The sequence below is a fragment of the Musa acuminata genome, chromosome BXJ3-8 (genome assembly GCF_036884655.1).
Source record: "Musa acuminata AAA Group cultivar baxijiao chromosome BXJ3-8, Cavendish_Baxijiao_AAA, whole genome shotgun sequence".
Lineage (NCBI taxonomy): Eukaryota > Viridiplantae > Streptophyta > Magnoliopsida > Zingiberales > Musaceae > Musa > Musa acuminata.
In genome coordinates, this window is record NC_088356.1 from 51,919,880 (window position 1) to 51,942,515 (window position 22,636).

Sequence of the window (22,636 nt, forward strand, 5' to 3'; positions counted from 1 at the left end):
TCGCTGACTGGCACACTGACTGGCTAAATTTCGGGTGGTTCATGTGCAATTTGCAGTAAGCCTTGTACCTTTTTATTTTTTAATTTTAAAAATAATAAATTAAAACTCTCAGCTTTTAATTGCTAGTGCGCTTTCCATTGCGCGTGCATCCGTGTCTGCCATCACCCACATCCTTCACTGCTTGTGTACATGGCTGCCCGTGTCCATCACTGCAAGACCTAGCGATCATACTTTCTTTTCCTTCTCCTCATCCTCCTCCATCGCCTCCTTTCGTCCATCTCCGTTGTTGCCATATCACTTCCTCCTTTGCATCTCCGCTGCCTTCTTTCCTTCTCTCCTGCATTGCAGCCTCTCCTCCTCCTCTCCTCCCCTCCTTACCTCCTCCACCGCCTTCTCTTCTAGATTTCCAAAAACCTTTCTTTTTTTCAGTCTAATTTAGGCTGAATTTTCATTTTTTTCAGAAACAGATAGATACATATCAGTGTACCAAATGTTGTGGAATACCACAATATCAAGAAAATTCCTTTCTTATTGCTGTGTCCAAGCCATAGCATATCCTTTTTTAGTTTTTTAAAGATTTGACAGATTTATCAGCTGGTCTAAAACTGTGCATGATGGCAGTTTCAGTAACATATCAGATTGGGTACAGTTATAAGATTCTGAACAGTACTCTGCCTAGTTATGCTTTGTATAATTTAATAAAAAAAACATGGTGTACCAAGTGGTACTAACATGTATATTCTCCTAAATTGGTGATTGGTCAGATCATTAATATATGCTCTGGTCTGACTAGTATTGAAAACCATGTATCTATATCATTCCTTTTTATCTTGTACGACTCCAAAAGCCCAGTTGCAAACACTACTCTTATTTTGTAATTGTGCTTAATGAACTTTGATATGTGTTTCAATGGTGTACGTCTCGTGTTTCTTGATGTTTCAGGTTGAACTTCTCAGTAAATACTAGAATTTCTTTTTCTTTTATGAAATCAGTTTTGTCATTGACTTTCTTTTATTGCTCACCTTCACTTCATTGTGATTTTGATTCAGATCCTCGATGGGGAAATATAGAGGTGGTCAAGTGAGGAAGATTGTTGAAATATCAACAGTTGGTCTTTATTGTAACTTGGTTGAAGAAAATCAAAGTTTGTTTTGTCTTGATGATAGTACCAATGTACAGTTGCTTTCTAATTCAAAGTTAGAGGACGAGAAATATGATTATATAGTAGACCCATTTGACTTCATGGTTTGTCTGCTGGTATGTGATCCTGATTTATCCTTTTATCTGCCTTAATATTTATATGCATGTAAAGTTACATGCATAACCGTTATGTTTCTTATAAACTTCATCCTGTATCTTATCCATCTGCAATACATAATTGTCGTATGTCTTTTTTTGCTGTTATTTTAGGGTACTTTATGTTGACTGCAATGTTCATATCTGTGTAGGTAAACAAATCTGGAAAGCTTGATGGTGCACCTCAATATGACATCAATGTGGAGATAGCTACCTTGGTTTGTTCCTATGCAATACAAAGGCAAACTAACATGATTAGTTTTTATTTTGAATAGTTATGTTGGCTCCATGTGGATTGACATAGTAACTTTAATTTTCTTATTGTTTCTACAATAGGATCTCTCTTTTAATGAGATTCAGTTGCAACAAGTCATGAGTCTCTGGGATTATTTTTCCATCTGCACTCTCAGACGGAAGTAAGTCCAATTTGCATGGACACTTACTAGACTTCTCATAATATTTGTTGATAATGAGACATTCATAGTCCCGCAAACCTCATGTAGTTTGTGAACTTTTTAACTTACTGCATTAAATGTATATTATGTATTTTATGTAAAACTGACAGCTTTGACTTGTCAATCGTCAATTACTTGCAACTAACAATTATAATGTTTATGGGTCAACCCCTTTTCGCCACTTATTAGATTTTCTTGAATGAGCTTGCTATGCACTAAAGGAAACAGATGCTAAAACTTGATATACATCTTTTATACCTAAGTACCAATCTTTTCTTTTATTTGCATTTTGCTTCATCTGATCCTATCTGGTTAGTGTTATTTTTTTTCTCTATCCCATCAATAACCATTGTACTTTCGAACATGATATCTACCTTGTTATTTTTAGAAACTTCTAGTTGGTAGCATTTGGGAGGTTCTTCTCTTCCTCTTAGGTGGAATGTGCAGTAGAGGTGATACACTATATCAGTTTGGTTGGATCACTTTATATTAATAATGCTTTTGCTGCTGAACCTGAGAAATTCTGTTCATTTTGCTTACATATTCCTGGTTATAGAGAAGCATCTCATACTTTTATATGTTTTTGTTTGTACCCTGTCCATGTTTGTGTCTGCGAATCTGTAACTTCACAGTCTGCTTAGTTTGTTGTGGAAGATCACTAGTTATTTTTTTAAGGCCATGTCAGTGGATGTGTCATCATGTTTTGTATGAACCTTGGACTTACGTGTCCTTCATCTTGTGTGCTTATTCAGATTTCTTTTGTCATAGTAGTATAGTACTAAAGTTGCACATTTAGTGGCTGAAAATTGGAAATTCAGCTTAGCTAATCAACCATGCCCTACTGTTTGACATCTGCATATTTCCATCTAAATATATCTGTATTATGGCCCTGATATCCTATTCTCTTAATTTGTAGCTAAATAACCTGTTACACCACCCTATTTATTGGCACCTAGTTAACATTGACTATACTTACCCTTCTCTCCATGTTACTAATACATCAACATCTGTGCTCTTTTGTTTTCTGACTTCCTCTGTAGCACCAGTTTGAAGATTTCTAGCCCTTGCTCTCTGACATTCGGTTTGTCAAACTAGTTAATGTTGCATTAAATACATTTATTAAGACTTAAGAGTCTGCAAAATCTCTTCTTCACATAAATTTTGTAGTGAGAAGAAACTTGTGCTTTTTTAGGAATTAGGATATCACTTTTCCAGTATAATGACACCTTTTTTTCTAACATTATGATTGGCGACCTACAGAATCATGCTTTTCCTGGTTATTTCATCACTGTTTATGGTCTTTGATAACTCTGCAAATAATTGTTTGCCAAAGTTCTGGCACGCAATCATGCATGTGAAAATATTTAAATTTGTTAAAATGATGTAACAAAAAATAATTGTATCAAGGCTTTTATTTCCATTGAATGCTCTGTGTCGCTAATGTGCTGTCGAGGGTCTGGACAGCATTTCGTGTCAGTGCAATACTATCTCTATGTACTGTTAAGTGTGGTTGGCATCGGCTATTCGGGAAATGTTTTGTTTTGTTTCATCTTATACATGTGTCAGCTTTTAAATGTTTTTTCCAGATATGGGCGGTATCGTCCCCCTCAAAGCTTTTTATCTAGGAAAGTTGAAGGATGGCAAAGAATGCTATGGCATTATGCGCAGAAATCTGTTATAGCAGATGTGCGTCAAAAGTTAAGAAAGACTTCTTTGAGCAATCTTGGAAAACGAATGTGAGTTTTCCCTCTTTATTTTTTACATGTTATTACAACAAAAAAACCTTGTTTTCCTTTGACATCTGTAATTTAACTTCTCTGCATTGAGCTATTTTTTCTAAACAGCCAGCTTTTGCCAGCATATGGGATTTAAGAGATGTATTTACATAGCTAAATTTTATGATCTTCACCTCTTTAGCTAATTCCAAAATGTCTGTTACAATTGCTTTCAAATGCCATGGAACCTTAGAAGGTCCATCAAAAAATTGGATGATTTCCAGCCCGTCAAACAATTAGATGATTTCCAGCCCATCTAATTTGAGCCAGATGAATTTTATCCCATCCAGCTTACCCTTTTCAAGTCTCAAATATAACTCTGCATTTGACATGTTTGGCATTGTGCAGATTCCTATGCGAGCATCTTGCTGCCACTACACGGCCTTGAGATTATAAGTTAGTTTAAAAGGATACACCACACTATAGAAAAATTGAGTGTAGAACTTTCTTCAAGATTGCTAAATGCCTTCTTATTCCCTCAAATTTTTAGGACCGGTGGAGTGATCATTAGCAGTAGCTACTGCTTTACTTAACAAGGAAAATCGTTTGTGCTGGTGGTTGTGATAGTGACTGTCGTTACTATTGGTCCACAGGAACCATATAGAATTACCTATGATACTTCTTATTGACCAGGCTTTCTGTTTCTCTAAGTCTTGGTCTTCTTGAAGCCAAGTCCTTTGAAACCAATCATTAAAGAGCATTGAAAGAAAATTTCAACCTGCTTTTGACAAGTTGAGACTAACTCAAATGCAAAATAAGCATTGAAAAAGGAAGTGTCCGGGCGAATGAGAATATAACTTGCGGACTGGACAGGGATCTAATTGAGTCTGAAAAGTTCTAGCCCTTAGATCCAAAGTTGGAAGTATGTTTCGCGGCAACTTCCACAAAAGAAATCGACTTTTGGAGGGGTACTTTGACTACATATCATCCTCCAACCAGGCCAACCATTTCCTTGTTATGCTCACTTTTCATCACAAAATGGTATCCGGATCTAGCAGAGGTAGAACCTTTAGGAGTAAGGCCCCAAATTCAATTACTCTCATAGAGGATGTTAGACAGACGGATTCTACTTATATTCTGAACAATTAGTGGGTGAAAACAATTATACAACTGTAGCTTGTGTACATATCTCATAGATTTATAACGAGTAGCAACACATCAACTTGAAATGTTTTCATTATGAATATAATAGTACACTTCATTGATGAGTTCATTCATATATTTATAGTGTGAGAAGAGTTTGAACGAGATAAATAAGAGAAGCTTGTGTAGAGTTTGTAGACAACAATCTAGTGCTCCTTACATTATGTAGAAGAATACTATCTCAGAAGTTGAAAATCCACCTTTTTTATTACTAGCAATTTATTATTCACTAAAAAAGCCTTTCAGAAAACATTCATGAAGAACAGCAACATTATAAACAATCTGTCTTGTTGATTTTGACTTCTTTTTGCTTCTTGCTTTAATTTGCTATATATCTTTTGGATTTCAGAGAAATGCTTTTTAGTTGGAGTCTTTGACTCTTGACTCTTAAGTGCCAAGTGCAGTGCTGCTTTGACTTTTGTGATCCATAATTTTATTTAGATAATCCAGTATAATAAATTAATTACTTGGAATTCTATTATGGTGTGTGAAAATTAGCTAAATGACTAATATTGATAGATTCAAGATCTTCTGATGCTCTAATTTAAATTTATACTGTAGAAGGCTGTGCTGCTGAGTATTTTTAATCTAAGATTAATATGCTAATAGGTTGTGTATTGGCATTTGGACTTGAGATAATATTTTGAGTGAACCAACTGTTTAAATTTATTTGCTGAAGATGCTACCATGCAATTATGCCTCTTCTTCTTCTCTAATATTTCTTAAGTGATCACCCTCCACTATCTTGTCTTCTTTAGAATCACATTTTGATCTTTAGGTATAAGACTGTGTCTAAAAGTTCGTGGAATTATGCGGTAGAGGACCAATCACCAGTCTTACAAACCTGGTTAAATTCATTGATGTTTAACTAATGCTTTCTTTTGGTTGATAGGTTCTTTTCTTTGTTGATGATTAAATATATGATTTTGGTTGAATAAATGAACCTTTATATGCATTTATCTTATTGCAGAATCTGCTGCCAGAAGTATGTCAAGTTGTACAAAAGGAAGTTGGAATTACTACAGCAAGATCAGGTATAGTTGTAACTTCTTATTGCTCATGTTTCTTACTTTCTTAAATGTTGGTCCATCCAGGACTCTTGTAATTGGTACTGGATTACTTTTTCATGTATGATGCAGTTCTAATAGATAGTATCTGACAAAATTTACTGTGGCTTTATCCTTGATGTCTTCACAGATAGAGGATTTATAACTAGATAGATGGTCTTGAGCAAATGCCTGCATTTCTTCCTTCAAAGTTTGTTTTGCTTATGAATACCAATTCTAGTGGCTGATTTCTTGCCCAAGGGAGCCTTATGTAAAGCAATGAGACCATTCTTCTTGGCACTCTTTCTTTGCGCCTTTGTTCCAATGATAAGGGAGGTTACACTAATTTGCTTGAATACATGGATCATACTATTCTATTTTCATTTTTCAATGAAGAGGACATCACTTACCCAAATTTTATCCTTATATGATTTAAGTCTCTACTGGTTACTTTATTAACATTCATTAAAGAGAATATCCAGGGTATTTCAATACTTGAACATGCTATTCTCTTTTATGCTGCTAAATTGCTAATGAAGGTAATAGACACTAAACCTAATCTCAGCCTTATCTGATTTGGTGTGCTTTGTATAATTTCTCTATAGATAAGCAAATATCCATGGGTCACAATATTTGTTCCATTTGGCCAACTCATCGATTGACATGCCCCACTTTGACATATTATTGAAATGACTGATTCTTTGCCTTTAAATCCATTGAAAAATTGGATTAATTACCACTTATTAAGAAGTTTGATTGCAGACTCCTAGTTGAAATGCTCTTTCTTCTCCTCTAGGGGAATACTAGTAAACCTCTGGTGTTCTTTTTGTGTTGGTGGATTACCAACAGTATTGGTGTTTTTCATAATATTTTGTTTTGGAGAGGTAATAGAAAATCTTTCAGGGTTGTTTATGTCAATTGGAGCTTGGTTTGGGTAAACTAAGGATCAGGAAAGCTTAGATGTATCATGTTGATGTATCTTAATCTTGCTTTATTGGAACGTGGTGTCAAAAATCTTCCATTTGACAATAGACTTTTGAATACTTTTTTCCATGTGGATCATTCCTCTACGGGGCTCTGCACAGTGTGCAATGAAGTGAACAACTAATCTCACTTGGAGAAGTCCTTGGATTAGATCAATGCTTAACTTTCCCAATCTTCTTCTATGCTTGGCTACAGTGATCTCATATGCTTTCATCAGGACCAAGCCCTGAGGAGAGGCTCCTCTGATGGTCCATGTTGGAACATTATGAGAAGTAATACTGATTCATCCAAACTCATGGAATTTGCTAATCTCTTGCTTCTTTTAGTTTCATCCATGGTTGTGATTCTAGAGATGGTTTTCTCTGAAAGTTGAAATCTAATGAGTTCTAGTCTACATATCTCTTAAACATGGTAGCATAAGGTGCTTATTTTTTCCTTTAGTAAACTCCTGCTCTTTCCCATATTTTGAGCTTGATATGGTTTGTCCTCAGAGTAGATTCTGTAAGAAGGAAGTTGTTGTTGCTAGAGAATTGCTTTAAAATTGTCTTTTGCTTCATCAATTTCAAGACCATTGACCATTTTATTAAGTGCCATTTTGCTGTGTGTTGGAATCACTTCTTGTCAGACTAAACAACTGAAACCTTCCAAACCATGTTAATGAGGCTTGTTTCTCACATTCCTACAAATTTTAGATGTGGATAATCCTTTTCTGTCCCACATGTTGTAATATTTTTGGTAACAAACACTACAATATTCAGTTATGATGGTCCTCCTTTTTGTCTCTGCTCTCTTCCATAAATTTCTCTGTTCCAAGATTATGGTCATATTATTGGGTTTCAATCAAGTCTGAGTTCTTCAGTCTTCATTCATCTCATAATGAGTCTCTTTCCTGATTGAAGCCTTGTAATTGGCTATAGCTTTTTTTCCCATCTGTAGCATTTATTTATTCACTTTATTTTTTTATATCTCCAAGAATATATATATATATATATATATATATATATATATATATATATATATATATATATATATATATATATATATATATATATATATATATGTGTGTGTGTGTGTGTGTGTCTTGTTTTTATATTTTAATGAAGTGTATATTCTTTTCACTGAAGAAAAGGAATGAAAAATGATGCTGAAAATAAGAATTAAGTCTAGTTTTCTGATGCAATTGTCTTAATAGAGGAATTGACTTATACTTTTGTCAGTTTTGAGTTCTGGCTACTTTATGTCATTAGCTACTTTCTAGGAATTCATGTCATTATGTTTGTTTTTGGAGGGGAAGTGTTTTTTCCTTTGTTTTATGCCTTATTACTCTAGTTACTGGGAAGTCTTAATGTAACAAGTTAAAATTGAACAACTTGAGCCCATATCTATCTTCTCCTGCATCATTTATATTCTATTCTTTATTTCATTTTTAGAAAACCATTATGTTATAGTGTATAGCACCATAGATCTCGAACTCCCAAGTTCATTTCAAATTAACATGTCTTTTTAACTATGTGTTGCACTTGTGATCTTACTACCCTTAATCTTAAGGGTTAGAGTATTATGCTTAAATTATTTGCTGAAATTTAGTGTTATTGGAAATTGAATACTCATATTTTCATCCATTATATCTTTGAATTTCTATCTGTCAACCAACAATTTGGCAATTTTAGCCATTATATTTTTCTGATACATGCAATTGCTTATGTCCAAGTGGCCTCTTGTCAGCTTGTCAGCAAAGATATTCTGCAAGAGCTGGAGGAGATGGACAAAGAATGTGATATTGATGATATTTTGAGCTACAGGTCTTTGGCTGAGCAACAATTGCAGGTGTTGTTTCTGACTACATTTGTGTTCACTAACGGTGGAAGAACATCTTATTTACTGTTATATTCTCCATCATTTTTATCTGACGTCAGTTCTTGATTTCTGTTTACAGTAGGATTAACAGATTACCAAAAAAAGATTTTCTATAGGTGCCTTGTTGTTGTCTGTCAATGATGACTCTAATTTGTTTCTTTAAAATAAATGTATAACTCTGATTTCTTGCCTTAGGAAAAGAATAGAAATATATTTTGATCTGAACCTCCCTTTTATTTGCCATTTGGCGAACAGTATCTACTGCTATTGCTGAACTTATGGTTTATCATTGTTAAATAGCACCATATATTTTTAATGTATAGTGATCGACATTCCTAATCTTGTCTATTGAGAACAGAAAGAAATTCTAACATCAAATTTGCCACTCTGCCATCATCTGATGTGTTTACACTGTAGGCATAATTAAACATCTTGCTCAGATACCTGATTTATCTGATATAGGTTCATATTGGCCAGTATAATTTATATCACTCATGATTTTGTTTCTTGACTTTGTTCTTCAGGCTGTAATATTGATGATAATATTTTATGTTCACATTCATAATGCAGAATTGCTGTTCATTTCTGTTTCATCTATTCCCTGTTTTCCTTAGATATCCTGGGTTAACTTTTTTTCCTCTTATCTATTAACACTGGTCATCTTTACTTCTGCCATAGCAGCAACTATGTACATTGATCTATTCAAATTTCATTCCTCTCCCTTTCTAGTAAGTGCTGGATGATCCAGTGCATCTGTTGACATCAGAACAGCCTGATCATTTGTGTTTTCTCCAATTTCAAGATGGTTAACAATAAGAAGATAAATAAAAATATTTCTCTGACATGAAGAAATTGTGGGAAGATCTAAGATATTGTTGCAGGCTTGAAGACTAGATCATTGATTTGATGGTTTTAAGGCTTCAGATAAACTAAATTATTGTTACCAATAATGGAAGCAGTGGTGGGACTTGTCAGGGAGGAAAAAGGGAAAACAAAAAAGAATGACAAAGAGGGACCAGATTAAAAAAAAAGAAAAAAAGAAAAACACTTACCTGGGTTGTGGGTGGTGCAAACGATGCTGTATTTTCAATGAAGGTGAATCCAATATATAGGGTTAGATTATGATGTAGGTGAATCCAAGAGGGACCTCATAAGTTCTGCATTATTGTTTTGCGTTCGCTTGGAAGTTCTAACTATTTTTTATTTGTGGATGAAGTGGAAAGAATGAATACAAGCTGTGTTTTTATTTATAGAAGGATAAGGAAATATTAGTCTTGACAATTAATCCATTGTGAGATATTTTGCTGCCAAAATAATTGTGTCACAAAAGTCATCATCTATGATGACTGAAGGTTCTGTAATTTAAATCTATTGACTTACCATGATAACTTCCCCTGAATCACAAATTCAGGGCAGTCATCTTCGTTGACTTGGAAGTTCCAAATACTTTTAACTGTTGAATCACAAATTATTTTGATATTGAAGATATGTCTTGTATTTTTATGAAGAAATGGTGACAATAATCTTTTCACCACAAAAATTTCATCACATTGCTCATGGCGTTAAGTTCTGAATTGATTTTCTATTTATGTTCTATCATAATAGTTATATTTGTAGATTTCTTTGATAACTGTCTAGGGCTAATTTTTTAATATAAGATTCTGTTTCAGGAGTTGTTGATAAATTCAGAGGTTCCCGTTAGTGTTAAGTCTGCTCAAGAAGAGAACCAAAATGGAGAGCAGACTTCAACCAAAGCACCTAGTTGGTTAAATTGGTTATCTCTTGGCATGCTTGGAGCTGGTGGAACGTCAGACACTGGTTCATTTGCGGGCGTTGTTTCTGATGACATTATTAAGGTTGTATTGATTTTGTCACCAGTGTGATCCCTTTCTTTCAGTTTTCATCTATTTCTTTTGTGCAGGATATCTATGAAGCAACTGAGTTTCACCCAACATCTTCTTTGTCTGGCGATTCTTCAATTAGGAGCGGATCTTGCTCATCTTCAGTTAGATTCAATATTAGTCAAATTATCACCTCAATCAGAACCAAGTAATAGGTCCTTCTATCTTATTTTGCATGTTCTATCAATTTTCTAGCACATTTTCTAATTTGTGATAAGCAAAGTGAGTCTTTTAACATTTGATTTCATATAGAAAATTGGAATATGATGTACAGTCAAGGTTTGCGATTTTGAATCGTACCACCTGTATCGGGTGGTATGTGCCGGTCCGCCCGTGAACCGGTACGTGGACTGCTCGCTATTGGGCGGTCCGCTCTTTATAGCCTCGTATCGGACGATACGAGGTTGTTTCAGTCAGTAATAATTGAAATTTCGATTGTTACCGCCTGCTACTGGGCGGTACCAGCTTGGCTACGACGAGACTAAGGGAGAAGCGTCGAAGAAGGAGAGGGCGTTCGAAGAAGAGGGAGAATCGGGAGAACCTCGGTGAGAACTTGTTTCTATGCCCTTCTTCGATCCCGATCCGGTGTCGCCCTCCCTCGACGATCCCGATCCAGGAGGTAACGGCGAGGAAAGTCGTAAAGAGGAGGATCTGGAGGTGCGGGGATTAGGGAGGCAGCGGCTAGAGCAACGAAAGAGGCTGTCTCCTTCATCGCCTCGTCTGTGACTCTATGGCCTTCTTCTTCGCCGCGTTCTTCGCTGAAGGCTAGAGATGTTTGTGGCCTTCGACTTCTTCATCGTCTTCTTCGCCAAATGTAGCAGACGAGGCGACGAGGAGAAGAGGAGGAGGCGACGTCGCTGTAGGGTGGTAAGTCTGATTTGAAATTATTATTAATTTTTCATGTAGGGTTTCAGTGTTCTAGTTAATACCAGTGATTTAAAAAGCGCTAGGCGCCAAGGTCCAAAAACGCCCGAAGCGCTAGGCTCTCGCCCGAGCGTAGCGGGAGCGGGAGTGTAAGGAGGCAGCGGTAGCGGGAGCGGCGAGTAGCGATAGCGATAGCGACAGCGGCAGCGGGAGCAGGAGCGGCAACAGTGGTAGCGACGAGTAGCGGGCGTGGGAGCGGCAGCGGCAACGAGCAGGGTTAGTCGATTAGGGTTGGGCAGCGACAGCTGATATCGATTTTAGTTGGTTCGATTGAACGAACTAACCACCGGAGACCGAACTAGACCTAAAATCATGGTTCGGTCGCTTGGTTTAACCCAAGCGCTCACCCGAAGCGCCCAGCGCCTAGGCTCCGGCGAGCGCCTAGGCGGCGCCTCTTTGAAGCGCGTCGCCTGGAAGTTTAGCGAGGCGCTTCTTTTCCTCCTCGGCTGGTGTATCATATGTTGGTACATCGGTATATACCAGATTAATACTAGTCCAGCCAAGGACTGGTACAGGTCCAGTAGTCGAAGTTTTGAACCACGGTTGTGATGGTAGAAACTAGAAAGTAAATTTGCCTTAGCTGCTTTCTTTTTTAGAGAAGGAAAATTTTGATGGGTCAATGACTAAAGTTCATGATCACTAGTGAATGAAGTTTTAAAGATTGAAGCATATATGGTTTTCTTCATCATATTATGTAGAACTTAATTGTTTGAATTTGAATCATTTGTCAAATCTATATGTGGTTGATAATAGTTGATTTTTTTTGTTGTTCTATGATAGTATGATATGTATTACTCAGTGTTATTTTTACATTGATCTTTGTTCACTTTGTTTTAGAGCATCTGACAGGAGGATTGGTAAAGCAATATGCAGTGAATTTGTCTTTGAATGTGAATTCTGGGATGATTCTGCAGCCATTCTTGCCTCGATAGGTTCTATTAAGATTGTCAACCCAAGCAATGAGAACGTTATTTTGATGGATAAGAAGGTCAAATTTCCATTTTTTTCTGTTTAGTTCTGGTTGCTAATGCTAAAAGTTGTGACATTTTATGCCCTAGCATGTTTTATGCTTTGTTTTTCACAGGTAATCAATGAGGAAAATCTGACCACGTCTCTGTTGCCATGTCTTAGTGTACATGTAAATATGCCTCATTTGGACCAAAAGTATGATGTTTCAATCAAGGTATTTTATTTTTTTTCTGAAGAAGAAAAGGACAAATATGCTTTCATGTTATTCCCATTTGGGTTCCAGAGCTGCAGACTTGTATTTTGGACATGGCGTATAATCTTAACTTGATTTGTAATTTAGCTTTTTTATGTGATTAGATTGTGCTCCAGCCATTTGAAGCTGGTTTTGAAAAGGAATTCTTTTTCTATATTCAGCATTTTTACCGTGCTGTCACTTCCTTCCAGTTCCAGCAAGATAGGGTAAGAATAACTTGAATATTCATCAATTATTTGAGTCATCTTTTGGGTTGATTTTTAGTTCTGCTAATTTATATTTATGCTTTTTAAGAACTTGATAATTTTGTTTTCTTTGAACTGAAATGATTTATCCGTCTCCAGCAGTTAGGCATTTGTATGTTGCATTTTCTTAGTGGTGTTAAAGTGAAGCTTGCAACTTTCACCTCTGGGCATTGCTTTTCTTATCAGTGTTCTTGTGGCCGTTATTCATTTTTTGTATTGTATAGACAAAGGCTTTTCATTAAGTCACACTGTCTGATTTATCATGAAGCAGCATACATGCATTGTAGGTCAACCTGATATTTTGAGGTTCTAATATTTGACAGGTTCTATGTTGCAGTTTTGCACATCCTTCCTTCTCCATCTTTGTTGCGTTTTAAGCACTTATCAAACAGAGTCCAATATTTTTAAGAACTTTTGAACAAGATGCTTAAATCTTCGTATGGAAGTACTTGAGCCAGTTAACAGTCTCCTTTACTACATGATGTTACATCTTATGGAATATTCTGGATACCAACTCTGCTGGTTTTAGTCTCCAAGCCTAAAGAAATTTTGTTGAAAGCTTTTGCAGCAAGAAATTAAGTAATCAAGATCAAGTTTCTTCACCAGAATCCATTTGATAGATGCTGGGAACATGCAGAATAAAAAATAGAGCAACCCATTGGTCAAAACATCCTTCTCATGGATTTAGGTGAAAAACATTTTTTTTAATGATGGTGATGTGACAGAATTTATTGAAATAACCAATTAACGTTTTCTAGGATGGTTTGAAGTTGTTGTTCAAATCTTAGGTGCTAGAGTGAGTTCAAATCTCCTTTCTGCATTTTCTTTGTCTCATCTTTCATCATATTGGTTGATTGTTGCCAAAATCCTCCTCACACCCTGGCCTACATCATATTACTTTCATTAACATTTATTTTGGCTTTAGAGGAACATTGGAACTCGGAAGCATCTCGCTGTAATCTGTGTGAGATAGATCAAGAATCAATTTAACCAACAACAACAATCACCATAAAAACATGCTATTATTACTCAAAATATCTAATCTTTTGCTTCTGAAAACCTATATATTTTGTTTTAGCCTGGTATTGTTCGATACCAGGAGTGTCCTACGAGGATAACATTGCCCAGTAAGATGTTTACTGACTGATACTATTTTTATAATATTTTATTCCTTTTTGAACATGGGCTTGGGGAGGCTTGTTCTGTGCCACTAGCTTTGCCTTCGTTGTAGCCTTCTCCTTGCCATACTGAGGCCTTTGCATCCACCACCTTGTGTCCTTGCCATTTTTGACTCCTAACTTTGTGGTTGCTGCTGTCTCCTCCATGCATCATTGCCACCTCTTTCACACATGGTGCTATGTTGTCACAGACTTAGCTGGAATTGCCTAAGTCGTGAAGCACCCTTGTAGCAAAGACGCGAACTTAGCTTGCGTTGCCTAAGTCGCGCTTCGCCCTTGCGATTTGCGTTCGCAAAGATCAGCCCACTTGAACCTCTCGTAGGTCCCGAAGGACCTGTAAAAGAGAAAGTTGATTAGTTCGAAGAACGAGCGACGAACAAGTCCCGACGTCTCGTGAAAAGGGAAAGCTTTACAAGCAATTCAACGAGCACCTTGCGTGCATAAGAGAAAAGAGGGAGAGGAGGAAAACAAGGACTTTAGAGGGTTGAACGAACAACTGCAAGTCCACAAATAGCTGCTCACCTAGTGCCGGGCGCGACAACAAGTTCCCGTCAAGGTAACGTGCAAACTTGCAAAAGGTTGTTCAACGCCCGACACTATACCGAAGCCCCATCCCCCATGGTGCCACCCCGGTGGTTCCAGGGTGCTGAGATGGCTAACGTTTCGCGTGCAGCAGCGGGCTGTAGAAAACAGCTAGTGGCACATGAAAACAGAGCTGATTTGGGTTGTTTTAGGGCTATTTTGCTCGGTTCGGTGAGCGGTCGCATTGTAGCGCTGTAACTTATTCAAACTTACATTTTTATAAGCAGAAGGACTTAAAACCAAGTCAAAACATGATGCAAAGCAGTTGTACATGTAGATGAGAGCGACGAATGGTTCGTTGAACGGAGTTGTTGTGGGTGCGCGACGACCGTTCGTGACATTCTCCCCCACTTAAACTGTCGACGCCCTCGTCGACGCTTGTTGGTAGTTGTTGATAATTGTTTCTTCATGTCGCAGGGCATCTTCGGGCTCCCAACTGGCTTCAGTTCGGGGAAGCTTTCGTCACTTCACCAAGTACTCGGTCTGCTCAGCTCCATTGGGTAACTTTATCTTGCGATCCGCTAAAATAGTTTCAACTCGCTTCTCGTAGGAGACTCTGGTGGGGTGTAGCCGAGTTGGAATACTTCGGGAAGCATCTTGCGGATCCGAGTGATAGGCTTTTAGGTTACTGGCGTGAAGAACATTGTGAATTTTGAACCACGCTGGCAGCTGCAACTTGTAGGAGACGTTGCCCACCCTACTGATAATTGGGAAGGGCCCTTCATACTTGCGCACCAATCCTTTGTGTACTTTGTTCCTAAAGAATTGGAGTGATGCTGGTTGGAGCTTTACCAACACCAAATCGCCGACCTTGAACTCTTGCGGTCGCCTTCCCAAGTCTGCCCACCTCTTCATCCTTTTTGCCGCCTTCTCTAAGTAAGCCTACGCAATATCTGCATTTCGGTGCCACTCCTTTGCGAAGTGGTAGGCTGACGGACTACTCCCAGTATACCCGATTGTCATGGTGTGAGGAGTTGACGGTTGTTGTCCTGTAATGATCTCGAAGGGGCTCTTGTTGGACGCAGAGCTCCGCTGCAAGTTGTAGGAGAATTAGGCAATGTCCAACAACTTCACCTAATCTCGTTGGTTGGCACTCACGTAGTGCCGAAGATATTGCTCTAGGAGCAAGTTTATCCTTTCGGTTTGGCCATCCGTTTGGGGGTGGAGGGATGTGGAGAAGTATAACTTGGACCCTAACAATTTGAATAGCTCGGTCCAGAATCGTTCCAGGAACCGAGCATCTCGATCACTGATGATATTGTGTGGGACTCCCCAATACTTTACCACATCTTTCATCATCAGCTTGGCCGCCTCCTCTACTGAACATTGTAGGGGAGCAGCAATGAAAGTTGCATACTTTGAAAATCGATCGACCACCACGAGTATCGATCCGAGTCTCCCTACTATGGGCAAGCTTGATATGAAGTCCAAGGAAATGCTCTCCCACGGCTTTTCTGGTACGGGCAACGACTCCAAAAGTCCCATCGGCTTTCGTTGTTCCACCTTGTCTTGTTGGTAAGTGAGGCACGTTCGAACATATTCCTCCACATCAGTCCTCATCTTCGGCCAATAAAAGACCCTCTCCACGAGAGCCAAGGTTCTGTGAATGCCTAGGTGTCCAACCCAAAGGGAATCGTGACTCTCTTAAGAGTTCACGTCTCAGATTGTCCACTCGAGGAACATAAACCCTATTCCCTTTGGTGTAAACGAGTCCCTCCTGGACCCAAAACCGTCGTGCCTTGCCTTCTTTAATGAGTTGTATCAGGGCTTCTGCCTGGGGATCACTGTACAGTCCATCCCTGATCCTGGAAAGGAAGTTGGAGTGCAACTGACTTGCTTGGCCTTTGCCCTCCAATTGTACGGCATTCACACGCTCCACTTTCCGACTCAATGCATCGGCCACGACATTCGCATTTCCAGGCTTGTACTCCATTGTCATATCAAACTCAGCTAGGAAGTCCTGCCATCGTGCTTGCTTTGGGGAGAGTTTCTTCTGAGTTTGGAAATAGCTCAAAGCGATGTTGTCTGTCCTTAGTACAAATCGCGATCCAAGAAGGTAGTGTCGCTAAACTCGTAGACAGTGGATCACCGGTGTTCTCTCCTTCTTGTGCACTGGATACCGCCGCTCGGTCTCGTTGAGTTTGCGGCTCTCGTAGGCCACCGGATGACCCTCCTGTATGAGTACTTCCCCAATAGCGAAGTCTGAAGCATCTGTATGGACTTCGAAGGGCTCCCCATAGTCCGGCAATTTGAGCACCGGTTCTTCCAATACAACAACCTTTAGATCTTGGAATGCAATCTCACATTTATCAGACCACCTCTAAGGCTGCTCCTTCTTTAGCAACTCCGTTAGTGGAGTTGCACGCTTCGAATACCCCAACAAGCCTTCGTTGGTCATGGTAGAGTTCCTCCAAGCTCGCTTCAAGAACATCCAAGCGGGTTTTCGTCGTTGTGAGTCTCTCCTTATGACTCTTTTTCCCGGTTGGCGCTCTAGATTACGCCTCCTCCGCTCGCGGAGAGCAGCCAACTTCTCGCTCATCATGTTCGCTGCCGCGCTCCTCCTGAGCGGCTCCAACAGCATGAGAGCGAGTGTGCACTTGCAGCCCAACTGCGACTGCTTGGGGCAAGGGTCCGACTTGTCCCGTCTTGCTTGATTCGCCATGATGCTTTACCATGGCGAAGTTGCGAAGTTCCTTCGCTGCTCGCTCGAAGTGCTTGCCCGCTTTGATACCACAATGTCACGGACTTTATCTGGAATTGCCTAAGTCGTGAGGCACCCTTTCGGCAAAGACGCGAACTTAGCTTGCGTTGCCTAAGTCGCGAGGCACCCTTGCTGTTACGGACTTAGCTGGAATTGCCTAAGTCGTGAGGCACCCTTGCGGCAAAGGCGCAAACTTAGCTTGCGTTGCCTAAGTCGTTAGGCACCTTTGCGGCAAAGACACGAACTTAGCTTGCGTTGCCTAAGTCGCGCTTCGCCCTTGCGATATGCGTCCGCAAAGATTATTCCACTTGCAACCTCTCGCAGGTCCCGAAGGACTTGTAAAAGAGAAAGTTGATTAGTTCGAAGAACGAGCGACGGACAAGTCCTAATGTCTCGCGAAAAGGGGAAGCTTTACAAGCAATTCAGCGAGCACCTTGCGTGCACAAGACAAAAGAGGGAGAGGAGGAAAACAAGGACTTTAGAGGGTTGAACGAACAGTTGCAAGTACACAAACAGCTGCTCACCGGGTGCTGGGCGCGACAACAAGTTCCTATCAAGGTAACGTGCGAACTTGCGAAAGATTGTTCAATGTCCGACACTATACCGAAGCCCCATCCCCCATGGTGCCACCCGGGTGGTTCCAGGGTGCTGAGATGGCTGACGTTTCGCGGGCAGCAGCGGGCTGCAGAAAACAGACCGTGGCACGTGAAAACGGAGTTGTTTTGGGGCTGTTTTGCTCGGTTCGGTGAGCGGTCGCATTGTAGCGCTGCAACTTGTTCGAACTTACATTTTTACAAGCAAAAGGACTTAAAACCAAGCTAAAACATGCTGCCAAGCAGTTGTACATGTAGATGAGAGTGCCGAACGGTTCGTTGAACAGAGTTGTTGCGCGTGCGCGACGACCGTTCGTGACAGTGTTCTCCTCTTCTTCTTCTCTTCCTTTCCTATTTTTTCTCTCTCTTTGGTCATTCAGTACTGACTGTTTCCAAGTATTGGTGCACAAGTCCTTTAGCCATTAATTTTAAACCTTAATCTTAACTGTACCTTCGGCACATCTCTTGGTGTTGCTAAACTTGTATTTTATATATAATTAAAAATTGAAACTGAGTAAAAAATTAGTGTTACTTTCTAGGCATTCATGGGAACACACACAATTCTCAAATGTGACTCTAAACAACTTCCATGCACATTAGCTGAGTGGAGGAATGTCAACATTTAAAGAAAGTTATGATTCTATTTGGATAGTCATTTATTTTGATTTTGTGGTGCATTTCGAAAGAATGAAACAAATCTGCAAGATGTGCTTAGATCTGCTGCAAGGTGGCTTATCCTGGATATGTATTTCAAATAGAAGACAATTGCTACATGTCTAATAAGATTGTCGATCAATTTGTCACCTGAATTTGCATTGGATAAGGGCTTAGTACCACCCAGAATCCAGATAGGTTGACAAAAAATGATCAAGTGGTCTGCTTTAGGCATATAGTTTCCTATATTTTATTAACATCTGAACTTGATATACATATGCTCCACTTTTACATGATCATGCGTTTACTGTTAGCTTAAAAGTAAGGTGGTGTTACGACTTAAGACCCAGAATTTTTTTTAGTAAATTTGGAGAGAGATCAAAATTAGACAACACTAGCTTAAAAGTATGGTGGTGTTACGACTTAAGGCCCAAATTTTTTTTTTAGTAAATTTGGAGAGAGATCAAAATTAGACAACCGTTCTTGTGCCTATTTTGGTTGCACAAATTCATATTTGAGTCTTATCCCGAGTGGTTGGTGCTATCCTCTACAGCTGTATGTTAAAAAATAATTCTTATTCAAGTATTTGTGGGCACAATACTTTGGTTCTTGTGTAAGTCATATTTTATTAACTGTTCTTTAAATGCCTTTTGTCATGTCTCCTTTTTCTCTTTCTCCCAGACACATGCTTCTGCTTGTAATTCTTCCGACATCTATCTGCACCACTTCTTGTTGGAATTTTCTTGGCATAATTTTTCATTGTTATTCCATCCATAATAGTGCATTTAAATTATTCCATCTATGCAGTTGTGGTGATCACAAATGTGACTTGTTAGTGATTCTGTGGCAGGTGCTGTCATCACTAAATGAGCTGAAAAGCTTTGAGGCTAGATTGCTTGCAAAATTTGAGTAAGTTTTCAATTATTTTTTGCCTAAAAGTTTTCAGGTACCAAGTATGAATTTATGACATTATACATGTATAGCAAGGAAGTTACTTTTCCTGATATAAGTACATTGTATTCTTTGGTTCAAACTGTAGGTACTATATCTGTAACCATAAGAAGCTGTACTGGGATGTTACTATTCACAAAGCTATCCTGAATTTAGCATTGCAAAATGAGGAGCAAAAAGTTCTCAATATGGTAAATGCATTTGTGATCTAGACATTATCGTGATTGTAGATTTACTATTTATGTTAGACTAGTTTAAATGCAACTATTATGTTATCGCAGCTTTTGGATTGTTTCAATAGTGAACTTTGATTGATCAAGTTCTATGTATTGTGACATTCTTCTGCAACACTTTCTATACAAAAGCTCAAATTATCACATTCAATTTCAGACATTAATTTTGGTTTTTGTCTTGAGGTTTCAAAAGCTGTGTGTATGATATAAGTTCATGTGCAAGAGTCATAAGAAGTTCTGTATATGCAGAACGTTTGTCATCTAAATGCATGAAATCTTACCTTATTAGATTAATGGTATCATGTGAAAGGAGCACAAAAATTGTCAAAAATTTATATTTGAGCAATCGTTTTGTATGCTGATTTACTCATGCAACATCCTGAAAAGTGATGATTCGGTTTCCCTAAAAATTGTAGATGTAATTCTTTTATACATGTTTCAGTTTTCATAGAATTTTAAAGCATGAGATTTATAGAAAAAAACTACTTTCTTCTGTTCCATTCTATATTTTACATGTTATTGCTTTTATGTCTTTTGAGTTCTTATAGTGGTAGTACATGTTCTTTATAGCTGGATGCTGTGGATTTGGGTTGTGTAGCTTCAGCAGTTCTGGTGCAGATCAAAATGGAAGCTGAAATCATTCTTATTTCATATTTGTAGTCAAGCTTATTCTGGATGATTTTCTCTGGTACTTTTGCATTGAGGTGTTGTACATCTTTCTTGGTGACGTTCTTTGTGAATGCCTATCTATATCTGTGGAAACTGGAAACTGGAAACTGGAAAATATATCTTTTGTTGCCACATCTTTTTTGTGACGGGAATATTGCAAGTGCGGATGTTGGTATTGTGACATATCTACCAGTAGGAGGAAGAATAGGAAGTATCAATGGATTTTGAGTGAGATAAATGGAAGTGAAGAATAATATGAAAGAAAAGGAAGAGAAGACCAGTACCAGCCCCTTAACACCTTCCATATTGTTCTTTCCCAGTCAGTATCAGTGGGTAACCAATCTGATATCCAAACTTAAATACATGAATAGAAATAGGTAGAAGCCACTCTGTTATGATCTTTCTAAGATTACACGAGGCTTTCTCCTAGATACTTGATCTAAACACACTTTATGGGATAAGGTTTATTTATGCATTCTGGCATTTTGTAATTATTTTTGCTTATGGTTAATCTTTTTGCTAGTGTTGATCTTCTACATTATGCTCTCTATTGGTGTTTTAATAATTATACAAAAAATAATGTGGCAGGTATTGGAATTTGATAAAATTTTCCTTCAATCCAAGACTCAGCAGGAGAGTTCTCCGATATTGAATAGCAGACTCTGCTTGGAAAACATATGCCCAACTTATCTCATAAATGGCACCCAACTAAAATTTCAAATTCAAGATGTCTATAATTGCTTTGGGATTGAATTGACAGGTTTTAAGGTATATTATATTACCTTGTTTTCTGTTATTAGCTTTTATTTTATTAGATAAGCTTTTATTAGCTTGTTTTCTTTTTCTTTTTGTATTTTAGTGTATATTATAGTAATTGTATTCCACTTTAACTCTTGCAGGTGAACTTATTTGAGCCAAACGTACCAAGAGTAGTCCCGGTGATAGATGATTTTAATGCATCTTTTGACACTAGGCTGTGCATCTTCTTTGATGAGGCAGACTTAAAAATTTTGGAGGTACTTCTCAATTTTTGTGATCTTGTATGCTTTCTTGTGCATGGTTATGGTGCATTATGAAGCATATGCATATTTATGATAATTATGTTCTTGCTTCCTTCTGTTCTTTACATATTGCTTTCTTGTGATTGTTTTTTTTTTGAAAGTTGAAGGAACAAGTTTCTTCTGTGAAGTTTAGACCAAGGAAGACAATACCTAATGATACCGTCCGGTACGGATGGTACGTATCGGTCCGATGACATACCGGTACGTGGACCACCCGTTACTGGGCAGAACGAAAAAAATAATAAAATAATATATATATATTTATATTTATACATAAATATTTTAGAAAAAGGCGACGTTCGGCGACGTCGTCGAGGCGACGCGACATCGCCTTTTTCGGATTATATATATATATATATATATATATATAAATAAATAAACGAGGCGATGTCGCCCCGCGTGGGGAAGGAAAAGGCGACGTCGCCTTTTAAATAAAAAAAAATATATAAATATATATAATCTTATATATATATATATATATATATATATATATTTATATATATATATATATATAGACGAGGCGATGTCGCCCCGCTTGGGAGAAGAGAGAGGCGACGTCGCTGAGTTATATATAATAATATATATATATATATATATATATATACCGAGCGGTATACCGCTCGGTATACAGTTTCGTACCGTATCGAGCGATCGTCGAAACTCCGGTATGGTACGAAATTGCAGACCTTGGTTTAGACAACAACAATAATGACAACAAAGCGGTAAAGAAAGTTTAGACAAAGTCTGAAATTCCATAGCACACACTTGTGTCAGCTGGTGCCTAGATATATTATGTGCAGATCAGCACATCACCAATATGAAGATAGTGCCGACACAAGTGATGTTGGAGGATGTAAAAGAAAGAAGAAAACAGAGGACCGGGAAAGAAGCTAGAGGAAAGGAAAAGTAAAAAAAAAAAAAGGAGGGGAGAACTGGCCTTATCTCTAGTAAACTTCTTTTTCTATTACCTTCTTTGTTTTCCTTTCATGTCCTGAATTCGTACCCTGTCAATGCAAGATCTACGAAATGATTCATTTCACAACATTTGCCATATTCCAATCACAAAAAACAAACAAATTGGTTGATGCTTCAATACATTATCACTCAACTTGGACCAAACCAGTATCACTAATGTCTCTATTACAGTTATAAGCAGTGATTTAAAT

General features: G+C 38.2%; 1 protein-coding gene across 7 annotated transcripts in view; it reads left to right on the top strand.

Annotated features, from left to right (window-relative positions):
• LOC135581543 (uncharacterized) overlaps nucleotides 1-22,636 on the top strand; it is a 59,844-nt gene that overhangs the window by 12,667 nt on the left and 24,541 nt on the right. For 5 of the 7 annotated variants that reach the window (XM_065164538.1, XM_065164539.1, XM_065164540.1 and 2 more), the window contains exons 8-22: nucleotides 1,050-1,257; nucleotides 1,449-1,514; nucleotides 1,633-1,712; nucleotides 3,338-3,487; nucleotides 5,640-5,703; nucleotides 8,425-8,526; nucleotides 10,227-10,412; nucleotides 10,478-10,605; nucleotides 12,219-12,369; nucleotides 12,466-12,564; nucleotides 12,708-12,809; nucleotides 19,407-19,465; nucleotides 19,596-19,698; nucleotides 20,998-21,177; nucleotides 21,309-21,425. In XM_065164538.1, coding sequence (XP_065020610.1) covers nucleotides 1,050-1,257; nucleotides 1,449-1,514; nucleotides 1,633-1,712; nucleotides 3,338-3,487; nucleotides 5,640-5,703; nucleotides 8,425-8,526; nucleotides 10,227-10,412; nucleotides 10,478-10,605; nucleotides 12,219-12,369; nucleotides 12,466-12,564; nucleotides 12,708-12,809; nucleotides 19,407-19,465; nucleotides 19,596-19,698; nucleotides 20,998-21,177; nucleotides 21,309-21,425 — 1,795 coding nt within the window. Of the gene's footprint in view, nucleotides 1-1,049; nucleotides 1,258-1,448; nucleotides 1,538-1,632; nucleotides 1,713-3,337; nucleotides 3,488-5,639; nucleotides 5,704-8,424; nucleotides 8,527-10,226; nucleotides 10,413-10,477; nucleotides 10,606-12,218; nucleotides 12,370-12,465; nucleotides 12,565-12,707; nucleotides 12,810-19,406; nucleotides 19,466-19,595; nucleotides 19,699-20,997; nucleotides 21,178-21,308; nucleotides 21,426-22,636 lie in introns of those variants that run through there. The other 2 variants (XM_065164541.1, XM_065164542.1) reach the window with 2 other exon arrangements.